Genomic DNA, 15,027 nt, shown 5'->3' on the forward strand with positions numbered 1-15,027 from the left:
ATCGCTCTGCTGATGCCTGAGCCGTTAACTCCACACGTATGTGAAGGGGTAGATGCCAATCTCCCTGGGGCACCGGGACTCCCAACAGTGGATATCTTGCCAGGCGACTCTTGCTGAGGCTGGGTGGCGCCCGTGGGGAGGGCACCTGGTCGAAGGGGGTGGCATCAGGGCGGATGACTCACCATGAAACAAAGTACATCATATCTTGCTAGTGGTCCACAACCACCAGCAGTCTGTAAGCAGGCTAAGTCTATCATCAATGCTAAAAAATATGACCCCAAATTGTTCCCCTCCGTGGCCACACTGCAGGAGGCTAAGGATGTCAGTGAAGCTTATTCGCTTTGGTACCTCATATATATGAGAGTTGATCAGGAATGTTTCATGTTCATGAAGCCTCAGTTTTTTTGTGAAGCATTTGGAGTACAATTTGGGAGGTAGAGGGCTTGTCCATAATGCTCTCTCGGTCAGTCTTGTTACAAACAGCATCCTCTGCCCAGTCAACGGCATTACTCACGTGTGCCAAGTAGGGGGATGTTTCTGTTACCATTACTCCCCATAAGAGCTTAAATATGGTCCAGGGTATTATATTCCACAGGGACCTTCTTTTGCAGTCTGACAACGAGCTGCACACCAATTTAGAGCAGTGAGGTGTTCATTTCAACCGGCGCATTCATCGTGGTCCGAGGAATAACCAGGTTGCTGCCAGTGCCTTCATCGTGGCCTTCGAGGGTGACACACTACCCGAAAAGGTCAAGACGATGGTCTACTGTTGTGACGTCAAGCCATATATCCCCCCCTGATATGGTGCTTTAAGTGCTGGAAGTTAGGCCATATGTCTTCCCACTGCACTTCAATCATCACATGTCGAAATTGTGGACGTCCATCACGTCCCAATACTCCATGTGCCCCGCCTCCCATCTGTATCAACTGCAAAGAGCATCACTGACATTGGTCGCCAGAGTGCATGATTTTGCAGAAAGAGAGAAAAATTATGGAATATAAGGCCCTGGGCTGACTGACCTACAGTGAGGCTAAGAGGAAATTTGAGCACCTCCGTCCTGTGGCTGGGACCTCCTTTTACACCACCGCTATGAGAACAGTTGTGGCCCCATCAGTTCCTTTCATCCCTGTCGCCTCTCACCCCTTGTTGGTGGTGCACTTCCCTCCCTGTTCGCACACCACCTGCTTGGGTAGCAACACCCCCACCCCTTCCCACAACCATTGGTGATACCAGTCCCTACTTCTGAGCGAGGAAGGGGTCACTTGGGTCACTCCCTTCCCAGGTTTCTGGTAGTGTGAAACATGACCCTTGCCAGTAGCTGAAGAGCCCAAAAGCAGCTGGTTGTAGGGCTTCACACTCATTCTCAGTGCCAGAGACTGTGCCAGTAAAGTCCTCCCAGTCAGGGAAAACCAAGGAGCAACGAGAGAAATCCCAAAAGAAGACACCCCCAAGACCAAGGGAATTGAGGTGGCACACGCACCATCACTGCCTACAAGCTTCATGTCTGTGGATAAGGTGGAGATTCTGGCATCTGCTGAGGTCCTACATTACGCCAGACCCTCAGGCACAATGGATATAGACTGCTCAAGCAGTAAGTCGGTGGCAGCAGGTGACCCTGAGACGTAAACTGCCTCATTCATTGCGGCAGTTTTTTTCACCACCTGGCTGAGCTACGGTAACTGTTAGGCTTTACACCTCCTTTCTTCATTGCCCTCCAGAAACCTGGTTCCTGGCAATGCGGACCCTGCCTTCGCAGCTACAGGGGTATTACAAGAACCATAGCAAATGTAATAGTGTGTCTGATGGAGTTCGTGTTTATGTCCTGAACTCAGTATGTAGTGAACCTGTGTGCCCTTCAAACCCCTCCTGAAGCGGTGGCTGTCATAATGATGACAACGCAGGAAGTAACTGTCTGCAGTGTATATCTTCCTCCAGATGGTGCAGTACGCCTGAATGTATTAGCTGCACTGATTGATCAACTCCCTAAACCTTTCCTACTTTAGGAGATTTTAACGCCCATAATCCCTTGTGGGGTAGCACCATGCTTACTGGCCGCGGGAGAGATGTCGAAACTTCACTGTCGCAGTTTGACCTCTGCCTCTGCCTCTTAAATACTGGATCTGCGACACATTTCAATGTGGCTCATGGTAGTTACTCAGCCATTGCTTTATCAATTTGCAGCTCAGGACTTCTCCCATCTACGCAGTGGAGAGCACATGATGACCTGTGTTGTAGTGACCACATCCCCATCTTCCTGTCGCTCCCCCGGCATCATGCCCATGGACGCCTACCCAGATGGGCTTTAACAAGGCAAACTAGGTAGCCTTCATCTCTGCCGTCACTATTGAATCTCCCCCAAATGTTGCCATCAATGTTGTGATTGAGCATGTCACTACAACAATATTTTCTGTGGCGGAAAATGCGATCCCTGTTCTCTAGGGTGCCCCTGGCTAAAGACAGTCCATTGGTGGTCACTGGAAGTCACTGAGGCAATCCAAGAGCATCGGCGAGCTCTACAGCAACATAAGTGGCGCCCTTCCCTAGAGCACGTAATAGCCTTTAAGCAGCTCCGTGCCCATGCTTCAAAAATGACAGAAACAGGAGTGTGGGGAGAGGTATGTGTGGACCATTAGGTTCCTTAAGTCACCTTCCCAAGTTTGGTGGAAGATCAGACACCTTTTTGGGTACGAGACCCCAACAGGTGTCCCTGGTGTTAACATCAATGGTGTACTCTCTGCCGACACAGACACAATTGCCGAGCACTGTGCTGAGAACTATGCTTGACCCTCTGCGTCGGAGAACTACCCCCCAACCTTTTGCACCCTCAAATGGTGGATGGAAAGAAAATCATCTCGTTCACTACACGCCACAGTGAGCCCAATAACGCCCCCTTTACAGAGTGGGAGCTCCTCAGCACCCTTGCACGTAGCCCCAACACAGCTACTGGGCCAGATTGGATGCACAGTCAAATGATTAAACATTCCCTTCTCTCCGAACTGGAGTCCTTCCTTTTACCACCTCTAATTGAAGTCCATTGTGGAACTTTTGCATGGCCGTAAGGACTCAATTAATCCTGCCACTTTCTGCTGTCACTTCCTCTCGATTCTTGACGTGTTCCAGGACTCTGAAATTGTTTACACAGGAGGATTGATGGCTGATGGTAATGTTGATTTCGCGTATGTCCACGGAGGCCATATTGAACAGCATTCCTTGGCTGCAGAGTATTCAATGTAGAGCTAGTGGCCATATCTCGTGTACTTCATTACCTGTTCCTGTTCCGGTGAGTCGTTTCTTCTCTATTCTGACTACCTGAGCAGTGCAGTGCTATCGTCGCCATCCTTTGGTAGCGAACATCCAGGAGTCCATCTCTGCCCTTCAACGGTCCAGTCATTCAGTGGTGTTTGTGTGGACCCCAGGACACGTCAGAACCCCAGGCAACAAACTTGCTGGCAGCCTGGCCAAACAGGCTACGTGGAAACTGATCCTGGTGATGGGCATCTCTGAAACTGACACTGCATTCTGTCTTATGCCACAAGGTTTTTCGGCTTTGGGAGACAGAGTGGCATAACAGTATGCTCAACAGACTGCATGTCATTAAGGAGAGTGCGAATGTGTGGAAGTCTTCCCTGCTGGCTTCTCGCAGGGAATCAGTTGTCCTTTGTTGGCTCCGCATTGGCCATATGTGGCTCATATATGGTTACCTCTTCCATCGCGAGGATCCACCTCAGTTTTGCTGTGGCTCCCAAATTACAGTCATCCACCTCTTGCTGGACTGCCCACTTGTAGCTGCTCTGCAGTGGACTTTTAACTTTCCCAGCACCCTGTGTTCAGTGTTGGATGACAATGACTCAACAGCAGCTTTAGTTTTACGTTTTGTTCGAGAGGGTGGGTTTTATCATTTGATGTGAGTTGTAGCGCATGTCCTTTGTCCCTCTGTGTCCTCCACCCTAGGGCTTTTAGGGTGAAGGTTTTAATGTGTTGCAGAATGGCTGGCTTCTTTTTTTATTCTAATGGTAAGCCAGCCATGGTAATCTGCTTTCTTGTTTTTGATCTCTTCTCCTTTTTTTCTTGCGTGTCTGTGGTTTTCTTGTCCTGTTTGGCCCATTGTACTGTTTGTTGTCCTCCTGTCTTTCTTCTGGTTCTTCCTTTCTCCTGTTATTGTGACATATGTCGTCTTTGTTTTCTTCTTTTCCTTGGGCAATTGTTCTACTGTGAACAAGAGAACGATGACCTCACAGTTTGGTCCCTTCCCCCCTTTTAAACCAACCAACGAACCAACCAATCATGTCTAGTGGGACCGAAAAACAATAGGGTTGATACTGGGGTCTTCATTTTGGCATTTGAAGGTGATTCACAGTCTGAAAAGGTCAAGGTGGTGGTGTGTCATTGTGATGTGAAACCATGTTCCCCTCCTGTGTTGTGCTTCAAATGCATGAGATTTAGGCACAAGCCTTCATGTTGTAATGGCAGAGCTCCATGTATAGGGACTGTGGACATTTGTTGCACATGGATATGCCTTGTGCCGCTTCCCATGTCATTGTCAACCTTTCCCCTGTTCACTGGAGTACACCATCTTTTGAAGAGTACACAACAAAAGATGGCTGACTGGCTGACTGGCTGACTGGCTGACTGGCTGACTGGCTGACTGGCTGACTGGCTGACTGGCTGACTGGCTGACTGGCTGACTGGCTGACTGGCTGACTGGCTGACTGGCTGACTGGCTGACTGGCTGACTGGCTGACTGGCTGACTGGCTGACTGGCTGACTGGCTGACTGGCTGACTGGCTGACTGGCTGACTGGCTGACTGGCTGACTGGCTGACTGGCTGACTGGCTGACTGGCTGACTGGCTTACAAAGAAGCCAATAAGAAATAAAATCGTCTGCATCCTCTATGTGAGACGATAACATTTGCTACGGCTAAGTCCTCATTCTCTCTAGTGACAGTACGTCACCATTTCACATTGAGCCCTCAGGGCCTCTCAACTACACTCACTTTTCTGCTGGTTGGGTGCACCCCTCCCCCACACCTACTTCCAGAGTGTTGACTTCCCACCCACTGGGGACGTTGATCCCCAACCCCCAGCCAAGAAGCAATGTCCTTCTCTGGCATCTCACCAGAATGGAGTTCCTTTGGGATGCTTCCTCCCTGGATTCTGCTTATCTGCAACTGAATTCTAGCCCATAACTGAAGGAACCGCAGGTTGCTGGTCACATGGCTTTGCATTCCTTTTCTGTCCTTGAAGCAGGAGCAAACAAGCTCTCATAGACATCAAAATCGTGAAAGGAGAAGATGGCCGAAAAGAATACTGCCAAGAAACAGCATGTTCTGTGGTTCCCCATGGCATTGGACCTTGCATGTTCCTACACTGTATCTAAGGGACAGTTCTTAGTGGCGCTGTGGCACTGGATCTCCCCACACAATCTGCTGTAGAACCGATGTGTATTAATATTGTGTCCTTGCTACTGGTGGCAGCAGGCAATTCTGGAGCATGACATGCCTCCTTGACCCTTCCCACGTTCACTGGATATCAGTAGCATGATGCTCTACAGGAACTGTAGTTTTTTTCACCACCTGGCTGAGTTAAGATGTCTCCTATGCATTCCCCTGCTTTCTGCATTGCCCTCTATTGCAAACACCTTCTCTCCTTGGCTGTCGGGTATTTTAAGAACACAGCTGGCTATGACAGAGCATTGGGTGTAGTTTGCATATATGTTCTGGACCCTACATGCAGTGAACACGTGCCACTCTGTACGACTTAGGAGGATGTGGGAGGATGTGACTGTTGTTGTGAGGATATCTCTGGTTTTTACAGTCTGTAATGTGTATCTCCCTCCTGATGATGACTGATTTCTTGTCTCCCCCCTTTCCATATTTTGGGTGACTTCTATACCCACAGTCCCTTGTGGTGTGGAACTACAACCACTGGCCGTGGTAAAGCTATCAAAACTTTGGTCACAGAGCTTGATGTTTCTCTTTCTAATACTGGTGCTCCTGCACACTTCAGTGTGGTATATGGATTTTATTTGGCCATTGAGCATTCCATTTGCAGCCCTGGTCTTCTCTCCATCCTTTGGAGTGTCCATGATGACGTTTGTGACAGTGATCATTTTCCATTTGTCCTGTCCCCCCCTCAGGATCACTCGTGTGAGCTTCGATCCGGACGGGCTCTCAGCAGTACTGACTGGGATGTCTACCATCGTCCTTAGCTCTGTGCCACATGGTAGTATTGATTCAGCTTTCTAGAGCAGAACTGTAGCCATTCTATCAGTTGCAGACTTAGTGACACGTTGTTCCTTAGGGTCCCCCATGTCAGAAGACAGTACCTTGGTGATGGACTTCAAAAATCACCATGGCCATTAGAGACCACACATGGGGGCTCTCTAATACTGTAAGCAACATCCATTGGTGGAGCACCTCATTGTCTGGGAGGGGGGGGGGGGGGGGGGGCAAGAATGAAAAGAATGCTGGGAATGGTATGTTACTACTGCGTACCCCTCCTTCACAGGTTTGGACAAAGGTTCAGCTTCTCTGTGGGCACAAGTTCCCCACATGTGTAGAATTTTTAGTATGCAGTTTCTGTCCTCAAACAGCAGGTTGAGCGAATTCACTTACTTTTCATTACCCATCACTTAGCCACATAATGTGCAGTTTAATGAGTGGGAATACCTCATTGCGCAGCTCTTTTGCCCCGACATGCCAACATAATGTCCCTGCAAATTTCAACTGTATCTGGAGGTGGGGTAATCTCCCATCTCAGTGGCAAGGAAACATGGTTGTCCTGGTACAAGAATTGGGAAAACACCATCTTGAGAAGAACAGATTTCACCCAATAAGTCTCATTAATGTTCTCCACAAGTTGTGTGAATGTATGGTGAGCTGGTGGCTGTGTTGGTACCTTGAATCTCTTTGCACTCCATCCCAGGGCAGTTTTTGCCAATGCTGTTTTACTGCTGACACTTTGCTCTGCCTGGAGTCTGTTATCTGGTCAGCTTTTCACCAGCATAAATGCTTTTTCACTGTCTTAGACTTGCAGAAGGCTTATGGCACCACAAGGCATAACATCCTCGTTACCCTACATCAGTGTGGTCTCAGGAGCCCATTTCCGATTTTTTGCCAGTAACTTCTTGTCAGACTGTACTTCGTGGGTTCAAATAGGTGCTTACCACAGCACATCATCACCCCACACTACTCCTCCTCCTCCTCCTCCTCCTCCTCCTCCTCCTCCTCCAAAATACAAGGGAATAGGGACCTGCAGGGCTATTTATTGAGTTTGCACCTTTTTCTAGTGGCTGTATCAATGCTCTAGCTGCATCTGTGAGGTCTGCAGTGTCACCCTTCCTGTATGGTGATGATTTTTGCATTTATTATTGCTCCTGCACTGTGGGTGTTGCTGAACATAGACAGTAGGAGAGTGCCAGATGAATGGCACAGTTCTGGGCTCTCACTCACGGCTTCTGCTTTTCAGACTCAGAGACATGCATCATGTACTTCTGTTACCATCATACTGATCATTCACAGCCAAAACCTCGATGCCCAGTCGCTCAATGTAGTGGAGTCTTATCGCTTTTTGGGACTGGGCTTCAATGCTCAGCATCTGCATCTTTTCCAACTTATGCCAATGTGCTGGTCGCACTTTGATACTCTTCACTCTATCAGTAACACCAGCTGGGGTGCAGATCACTCCACACTTTTGCGGCATTGCAATGCTCTGATTCTGTCCCATTTTGATTATAGGAGTCTTACACTTGCTTTGGCATCACCTTCAGCATTGTGGATGGTGGACCTGATATGGCATTGTGGTGTTAGGCTTCTGACAAATGCCTTTTGGACCAGCCCTGTGAGCAGTCCACGTGTGGAGACTGGGGTCTACAGTTGACGAATGAACCGGTTTTGCCTACACACATACAAGATGCAGTGAACTATGCTCCCTGCCCAACGGATGCAGTGTATTCACTGCAGGGCTGGAGACTATTGCTTGAGCCCTCAGTTGCATTTGTTCTTGCACTGGCAAGACATTCTTAATCTGCAGTGATTGCCTGAGTAGTCTACAGTCTATTGACATGTGATACCCTTGACAGCCATTGGTTGTGACTATCCAGGATCTTCTTTCTGACCTCCACCAAGTTGGATGGTCAGTCATCTTTGTCTAGACCCCAGGTCACATTGGGATCCCAGGGGATGATCATGATGAGCAGTTGGCAAAGTTGGCTACCAGTATGCCAACTTTGGAGATGGGTATACCGGACCCAGACCACCGGTTGACTCTGCACCATCAATCGTTATAGGCTTGGACATGGAATGGTGTGCCCTAGTTTCTCTGAACAAACTGCAAGCAATAAAGAGACTGCGACCACGTGATAGTCTTCCATTTGTGCTTCTCACCGGGAATCTACTGTTGTCACCTTTTCATAGGTCACACTCAGCTGATCCATGGCCACTTCATACGATGTGAGGATCTGCCCCACTGTCGGTGTGGTGCCTTTCTGACTGTGGCCCACATTCTACTGGACTGCCTTAATTTGACCATCTTAGAGTGAAAACTTAAATTTGCTGACACGATGCTGCTGGTTCTAGTGGATGATGCCGAAGTGGCTGATCTGGTTTTGTGTGTTACCTGTGGAGGTGGTTTCTACTGATCTCTGTGAGGTAGGGCACATAAGTCTCATTGGTTGCTTCAGGGGTTGGAGGGGTGCCCCGTTGCCTGCTCCAACCAAACGGACCTATGGCTCCCCTTGCTCGGTGGTCTGCTGACTACTGCCCTTCCCACATTTTTAATTCTTCGTATTCTTATACATCTTCCATTGACGTACTGTCCCTTTCCTGAGATTTTATCAATTTGTCTGCTTGCTAGTGTTCTTGTGGTAATCGGCTTAAGAATTGGATCCTTGGATTGAACTTAGAGGGGACCAGAATGAAGTAGAGGTGAGTAACAAGCTAGTGGCAATAGGAAGGAAGGGGATGAGTATCAGTATGGGAACTAGGAGAGATTATTAAGAGATTGCAAGACTAGGATGTATTTGGGGTGATACAGGCTATGAAGCAGATACTGAAATTGATGATGTCATGCTTGATGTAATACCAAGCAATGTGACGCAGTGAAAGGACTGAACTTGCTTTCAGGTCAGGAGCAGCAAGTTTCAATATCCCCATGTGCCCATTCAAATTTAGATTTTCTGTGTTTTCCTTGAATTGCTTAGTAGGAACCTTAAGTGGTATATAAATGTGATTTTATCAAGTTAATATAGCTTAAACTTCATATTTGTTTATATAATCAGGTGACATGTTGCGAACTTAAAGTGCAATAATTACATTGGCTGTATACCACCCGAAATATTTATTCCAACGCATGTATTCAACACCTCAAAGCAAAGATACCCAAAATCCTTCAAAATTTATTCTGTAATAAAATTGTTAAGACGTATATTCTTTGTACTTAGTGATAATGTTCCTCTTCTGCTATATGATCCTTGCACCTAATAGTTTCCAGAGGCCATATTTGTTTACAGAATGACAGTTTATGTGTGGTGTGTTAAAACAGTGAAAGAAACCTGTGACCACTGGAGTTACTTGATTTTACGTATTTTATTTTAACGGTTTGATATAATTTTAGTTTTCTGACAAAAGAAACCGAAAACCAGTTCTAGTGTTTTGTTTCTCCACTAGACAGTGCCCTAACTTCCTCAAAAAAATCGTAACACAATACACACACTTCATACTAACAAATGTAAATCCACATGATGATAGAGGTTTAACCCTTCGAAACGTGTTGTGGAGATAAACAAACAGTGACTGGCAACAGTAAACTTGTCTCATTTAATGTCGATAACAGTCACGGTAAAGCCTAACATAAAACGTTCACATTTAAAGGAATGAGCTTTGTTCGAATGGAACCATCTTCGGGAAACGGCATGTCAGGGGTATCATAGAGTATTCAAAACAAAACCCATTTTTTAACCACAGTCATAGTTTTGAAGTGTTGTCAACAACTTTGGACTGATAGTGATATTCTTTCTTTTCTTATTAACTTCTTTTCTTCTTAACTTATTTTTAGTCATATTTACTTTATAATCATGTTTGGCTGCTATCTACTTAATGATATTTACCTCAGTCTCCCTATCCTTCCACCTCATTGGCATGTTGGCTGACCTGTGCAATAAACTACGGAAGACAGCTTCTTTATAAGCCTGTGGAAGACATGAATCATTACCAATCACAGCATCAGATCTGGGCACCCTATAAATGAAAAGTGCATGCTGACTGCTCTACCTTTTAATTTTCAAATTGAAGAATTGCAAATTTCTATCAATTTTGTGCTTTATGATACCCTTTTTTTAAATCCTATTGGTGTTGTCGAACCTTTTCATATTTCTTCTGTATCTTCTTCAGAACCGTCAACAGGCAGTAAAGTATTGTCCATGTAACATTCATAGTAACCAATTCTACCCATGATGAGATGGTCAGATTTCAAAGCTTTATCTTCTTGCTGCAATTATTAATGATTCATGTCATCCACAGGCATATAAAGAAGCTGTGTTCCGTAGATTAGTGCACAGGGCTGTCAACCCGCCATGAAGTGAAGTGGGAAGAGGGAAAAGAAGTAAACGTTAAAAAGAGAGCAGTTAGCAACAGTTATAAAGTAGATATGGTTAATAAATTTCTTCACCAAAGTAATAAGAACAGAAAAATATTTACATAATGAAAAAAATGGGAATGTTGCATTCCAGAAAACTCTTGCAAAAGATGGCAAACCTTTTTTAAACTGCACGGTGTTAAAATAAAGCTCCAGGATATATTGCTACTTATCATAAAGATGAGATTTTAAGTTGTAGACAGGCACAATAAGACACACAAGACACTTTCAGCCACAGTCTTCATCAGAAAAAGAGAGAGAGGAACATACACCATTCATTCACACAAGCAAGCACACACAAACAACTGCCAACCCCAGCAGCTCAGTCCAGAATGCAACATGCAACTGTCACATGGAATAGAAGCAGCAGTCTGGAGGGGGCAGGGAAGGGATAGAAGTGTACAAGTGGGGGAGGGGGGAGTGCTGTCTGGTGGAGTGTGCAGGGACTACAGTGCCAACAGGCAAAGTGTCGTGAGGCTGTGGGGTAGGAAAGTGGAGAATACAGGGTGAAAAAGGAGACGAATGGGGAAAGATGGTTGTGTGTGTTGACAGCGGGTGGGAGATAAGAATAGGGGGGACGTAATGGGTGGAGGGGATGGAAACTGTTGGACGGAGGGTGTGGGAACAGTATGTTACCGTAGATTGAGGCAGAGATAATTTCGGGAGCGGAGAATGTGTTGTAAGGATAATTCGCACATGTGCAGTGTGCAGCTCAGAAAAACTGGTGGTGGAGGGAAGGTTCCAGATGGGTTGGGTAGTGAAGCAGCCATTAAAATCAAGCATGTTATGTTAAGCTGCTGTTCTACCACAAGGTGGTCTGCTTCGCACTTGGTCCCAGTTTGGTGGTGGCCATTCATCCTGGGAGACAGCTGGTTGGCAGTAATACCAATATAAAGAGCTGGGCAATAATTGCAGCAGAGCTGGTGTACAAAATTGGCTGCTTTCACAAGTGGCCCAGCCTTTGATGGGGCAGGACTGGAATAGAAAGTGCTGGGCGGACGGACGGGGCGGGTCTTCCACAGAAATATGATCCTTGTGGCAAGCGGTTGGGATTGGGAGTGGCATAGTAATAGACTAGGATGTTATGGAGGTTAGTTAAGTGATGGAAGACCACTTTGGGAAGGTTGGAAAGGATCTCGGATGGGGAAGAATCTGGCTCCTTCCCACCACCACCAGCTTTTGTGAATGGCATACATGGGAGTTATCCTCGCAACACGTTCTACATTCCTGAAATTATTCCAGCCTCAGCTTACTGTAACATACTGTTCTCACACTCTCCACCCAACAGTCTCCACCCCATCTGTCCATCACCTCCCTCATATTCTTGTCTCCCAACGTCTTTGCATGATATTCTCTGCCAGCAACCAATACATCTTTGCCTGCTCCTCTCCTTTTTCAGTCTGTTTTCCCTACCTCCATGCCCCGTAAGCTCACCAAGCAGTGGCTGTTGGCGGTCTAGTCCCTGCACACTTTGCCAGACAGCAGCCCACCCCCCGACCTTGTACCCCCTCCACCACCACTGCTTTGGCCCCACTCCTCCCACCTCCCTCCCCAACCCCCACCCCAGTTGTTGTTCGAGTGCATGTGCTTAAATGTGTGTCTTTCCTTTTTCTGATTAAGGCTGTGGCTGGAAGCTAATGTGTAAATGTCTCTTAATTGTGCCTGTCTGCAACTTAGCATGTCGTCTTTACAATAAGACGCAATCTGTACTGTCCTTACTTTCTACTGAGTAAGTTTGAAAGATCAGGAGTGTATCAAATTCAGTGTGCATCCTGTGATGAAAAGTATTGATGAACAGAAAGAAAATTTTCAATCAGATAAAAGGAACATAGATGCATTCGTATTAAGTAAGTATTGACAAATCAGCTGTTTTGGAGCATGTACATGAAATGGGCCACCCACTTCCCCTTAAAGGAAAGGAATACGACTTGGAACACTTGCACATAGAAAAGAAAGGGGGCAACTAGACCTCCTGGAAGAATTAGAGATTGCCATTCGTGAAAAGAAACATCACAATATACTGAACATGCAAGGAAAAGACAACAGACAAGATTTCTCAATGAATTCTTTAATTCAGATGCATAATTATAGATTTGAAATACCACTTTGAGGAAATAGCTAGAAGCTTTAAATCATAGACATAGGAAATGAGGAAAAGAAGCGACTAACAGAACGGCATTATGACTGAGCCAGTAGCTGCATTATGCAGTAATACTGTGGACATGTCAGTACTACTACTACTCCCTGACCTCAGCAAAAGTGTCAACATTTTCTTTGAGACTGCAGCAGATCAGCAGGACGCAATGTGGTGTAGAGTGCAGAGTGAGATGGGACTGCCAACTGGCCGAAGTCGAAAATTTTAATGTAAGATGACCTGCTGTCCAATGTATTTTTATTCTCTTTTGTTTTAGGAATGCGATACTTGTGTTGGTAAACTTTTTAGTGTTTTAACCCAGTGAGTTAAGTTTTTACAACCAGATGATGAGAGCATTCTCTCTCGAAATGCATTGTTAAGCTGTATGAAGGATAGAAATCAGATTAAATGTTATCAATTACTTGTGTGAAAACACAACAGGTTACCTGATGTCTTGGATGGATAATATTAAATTAATAGGTACTACTTTGAGGGTGATTAAAAAAAGTTTTGAGAATGTGACATTTTTTAATCGAAATAATTAACAAATGGAAAAGTTATTTTAGTGAAAATTTGCATTTTTGGACACAAAAAATTAGCTGTGAGGTTATGATACTGAATTTTGAAAGGCAGTACATTTTAAGATTCGAACATTCTGAAACAGGAAACTTTTGAATATCAGTAACATTTGAAATATGTAATTTTTGGAAAAAGTAAAACATTTATTGAAAAGATGAGAACAAGGGCTTACAAATGAGCTATAAGAATAAGCAGAATAATCACCTCACTCTGTTGCTCCACGACTGAGTCATCACTCTTGCCTGTGCTCATTTATACAGGGCAGCTGGCATAGAAAAGGCTGCAGTGGAGTTGGTGTATGACTTGCATTTTGTCATAGGATGTACTGTGAGATTGTCTTGCATCTGGGTCTTTGATACAGATACTAAAGTGGTAAACGTGGAAGTGAGTGTGGCATAGGAATTTTTTGGGTGAAGATATCTTTGAGGAATGAGATGGGTTTTGGGGAGCTTCCCTCTTTTCATGGTGATAAGAGGTAGCTTAAGCTATGGTAGATTATTTGGTATACAATCTAAGGTGATATCAGAGTAAGAAGTTGGTTAGAGAATATGGATTGTTAACTCGGTTGCAGTTTCTTAACCCATGCAATCTGGTTCACCTGTCGCCACCACACGTGTAAAATTTCATGCTTTAAGACATTCTTCTGGCATCACATCTGCTGCCCCCACCTGCACTTCCTCCCTCCTGAGTTTCAATTAGCTTCCTACTGCCCACTAATTCACTCCCAATGCCCCACAAATTCAATCTGCATTTCATTCGCATCATTCAGGCAGTCTCCTAGAGACTGTTCTGCTCCCTTCCTCCCCAACCATCACTCTATATCACAGTGTGCAATATGCAACTATCCACGCTTTGCAGATGGGTAAACTGGCTCTTCGTTGTGCCAGCTCCTCATATTTACACCCATTTCCCTTGCCATACCTTCCTCTCATACCTCCAGGCCATTCAGCCCTCAATCCTTCTTTTCGAACCTAACCCCCGTAGATTGCTCTGCAAGTCACAAATATCTTAGGATATCGTGAATTAATGTGAAGAATATCAGGTTACAATTTTTTATGTATTGTATTTATTTTGGCTCTATAAAAGATTAGTGCACCTTGTACGTAATGAACCTGCAAGAAGTTAAAATTAATTTTGTCCTATTTACAGATACTGTGTTTGAGTTGATTCATCAACATAGTTCTTTTTTTTTTCACCAGGAATGCTGAAAAAAGTAAGAAGAAAATAGAAGAGATGGAAAAGGAGATTAAAGAAGCAGAAAAAATAATAAGTGTATGTCGAGAAAAGAGGACTCGCCTTGAGGACCTAGCAAAAGAAGTGTTGGTCAAGATGAATGATGTAATTGTAAGTAATTTTGACATGTTTGGGATCCTAATTATCACTAATACAGGCAATGCATACATACTGAGACATCTGTGTGTGTACTGTTTATTCTTCAATTGATTTGCGAGTTTCCTCATGTACCGTCAATTGGGGTAAAAATGACAGAAAAGTTCAAAAACATAAAATTTTAAATAACTACACATTGGTGATGGAAATTTAGTTGTTATATTTACTATTCAAAAGTTCTTAATTCATGTTAGTGGCTAAATGTATCATATTCTGAATGTCAGTTTTCAGGAAGACTGATTTTCTTAACTTTTTTAATGAGCAAAAACTTTTATTTGCGTGAATTACGTAA

At 44.9% G+C, this 15,027-nt stretch overlaps 1 protein-coding gene across 1 annotated transcript in view; it reads left to right on the top strand.

Moving 5' to 3' along the window:
* LOC126183265 (structural maintenance of chromosomes protein 4-like) overlaps positions 1–15,027 on the top strand; it is a 251,337-nt gene that overhangs the window by 186,148 nt on the left and 50,162 nt on the right. Inside the window, exon 16 of the mRNA XM_049925088.1 lies at positions 14,546–14,690. Coding sequence (XP_049781045.1) covers positions 14,546–14,690 — 145 coding nt within the window. The remainder of the gene's footprint in view (positions 1–14,545; positions 14,691–15,027) is intronic.

The sequence above is a fragment of the Schistocerca cancellata genome, chromosome 4, assembly GCF_023864275.1.
Source record: "Schistocerca cancellata isolate TAMUIC-IGC-003103 chromosome 4, iqSchCanc2.1, whole genome shotgun sequence".
NCBI lineage: Eukaryota > Metazoa > Arthropoda > Insecta > Orthoptera > Acrididae > Schistocerca > Schistocerca cancellata.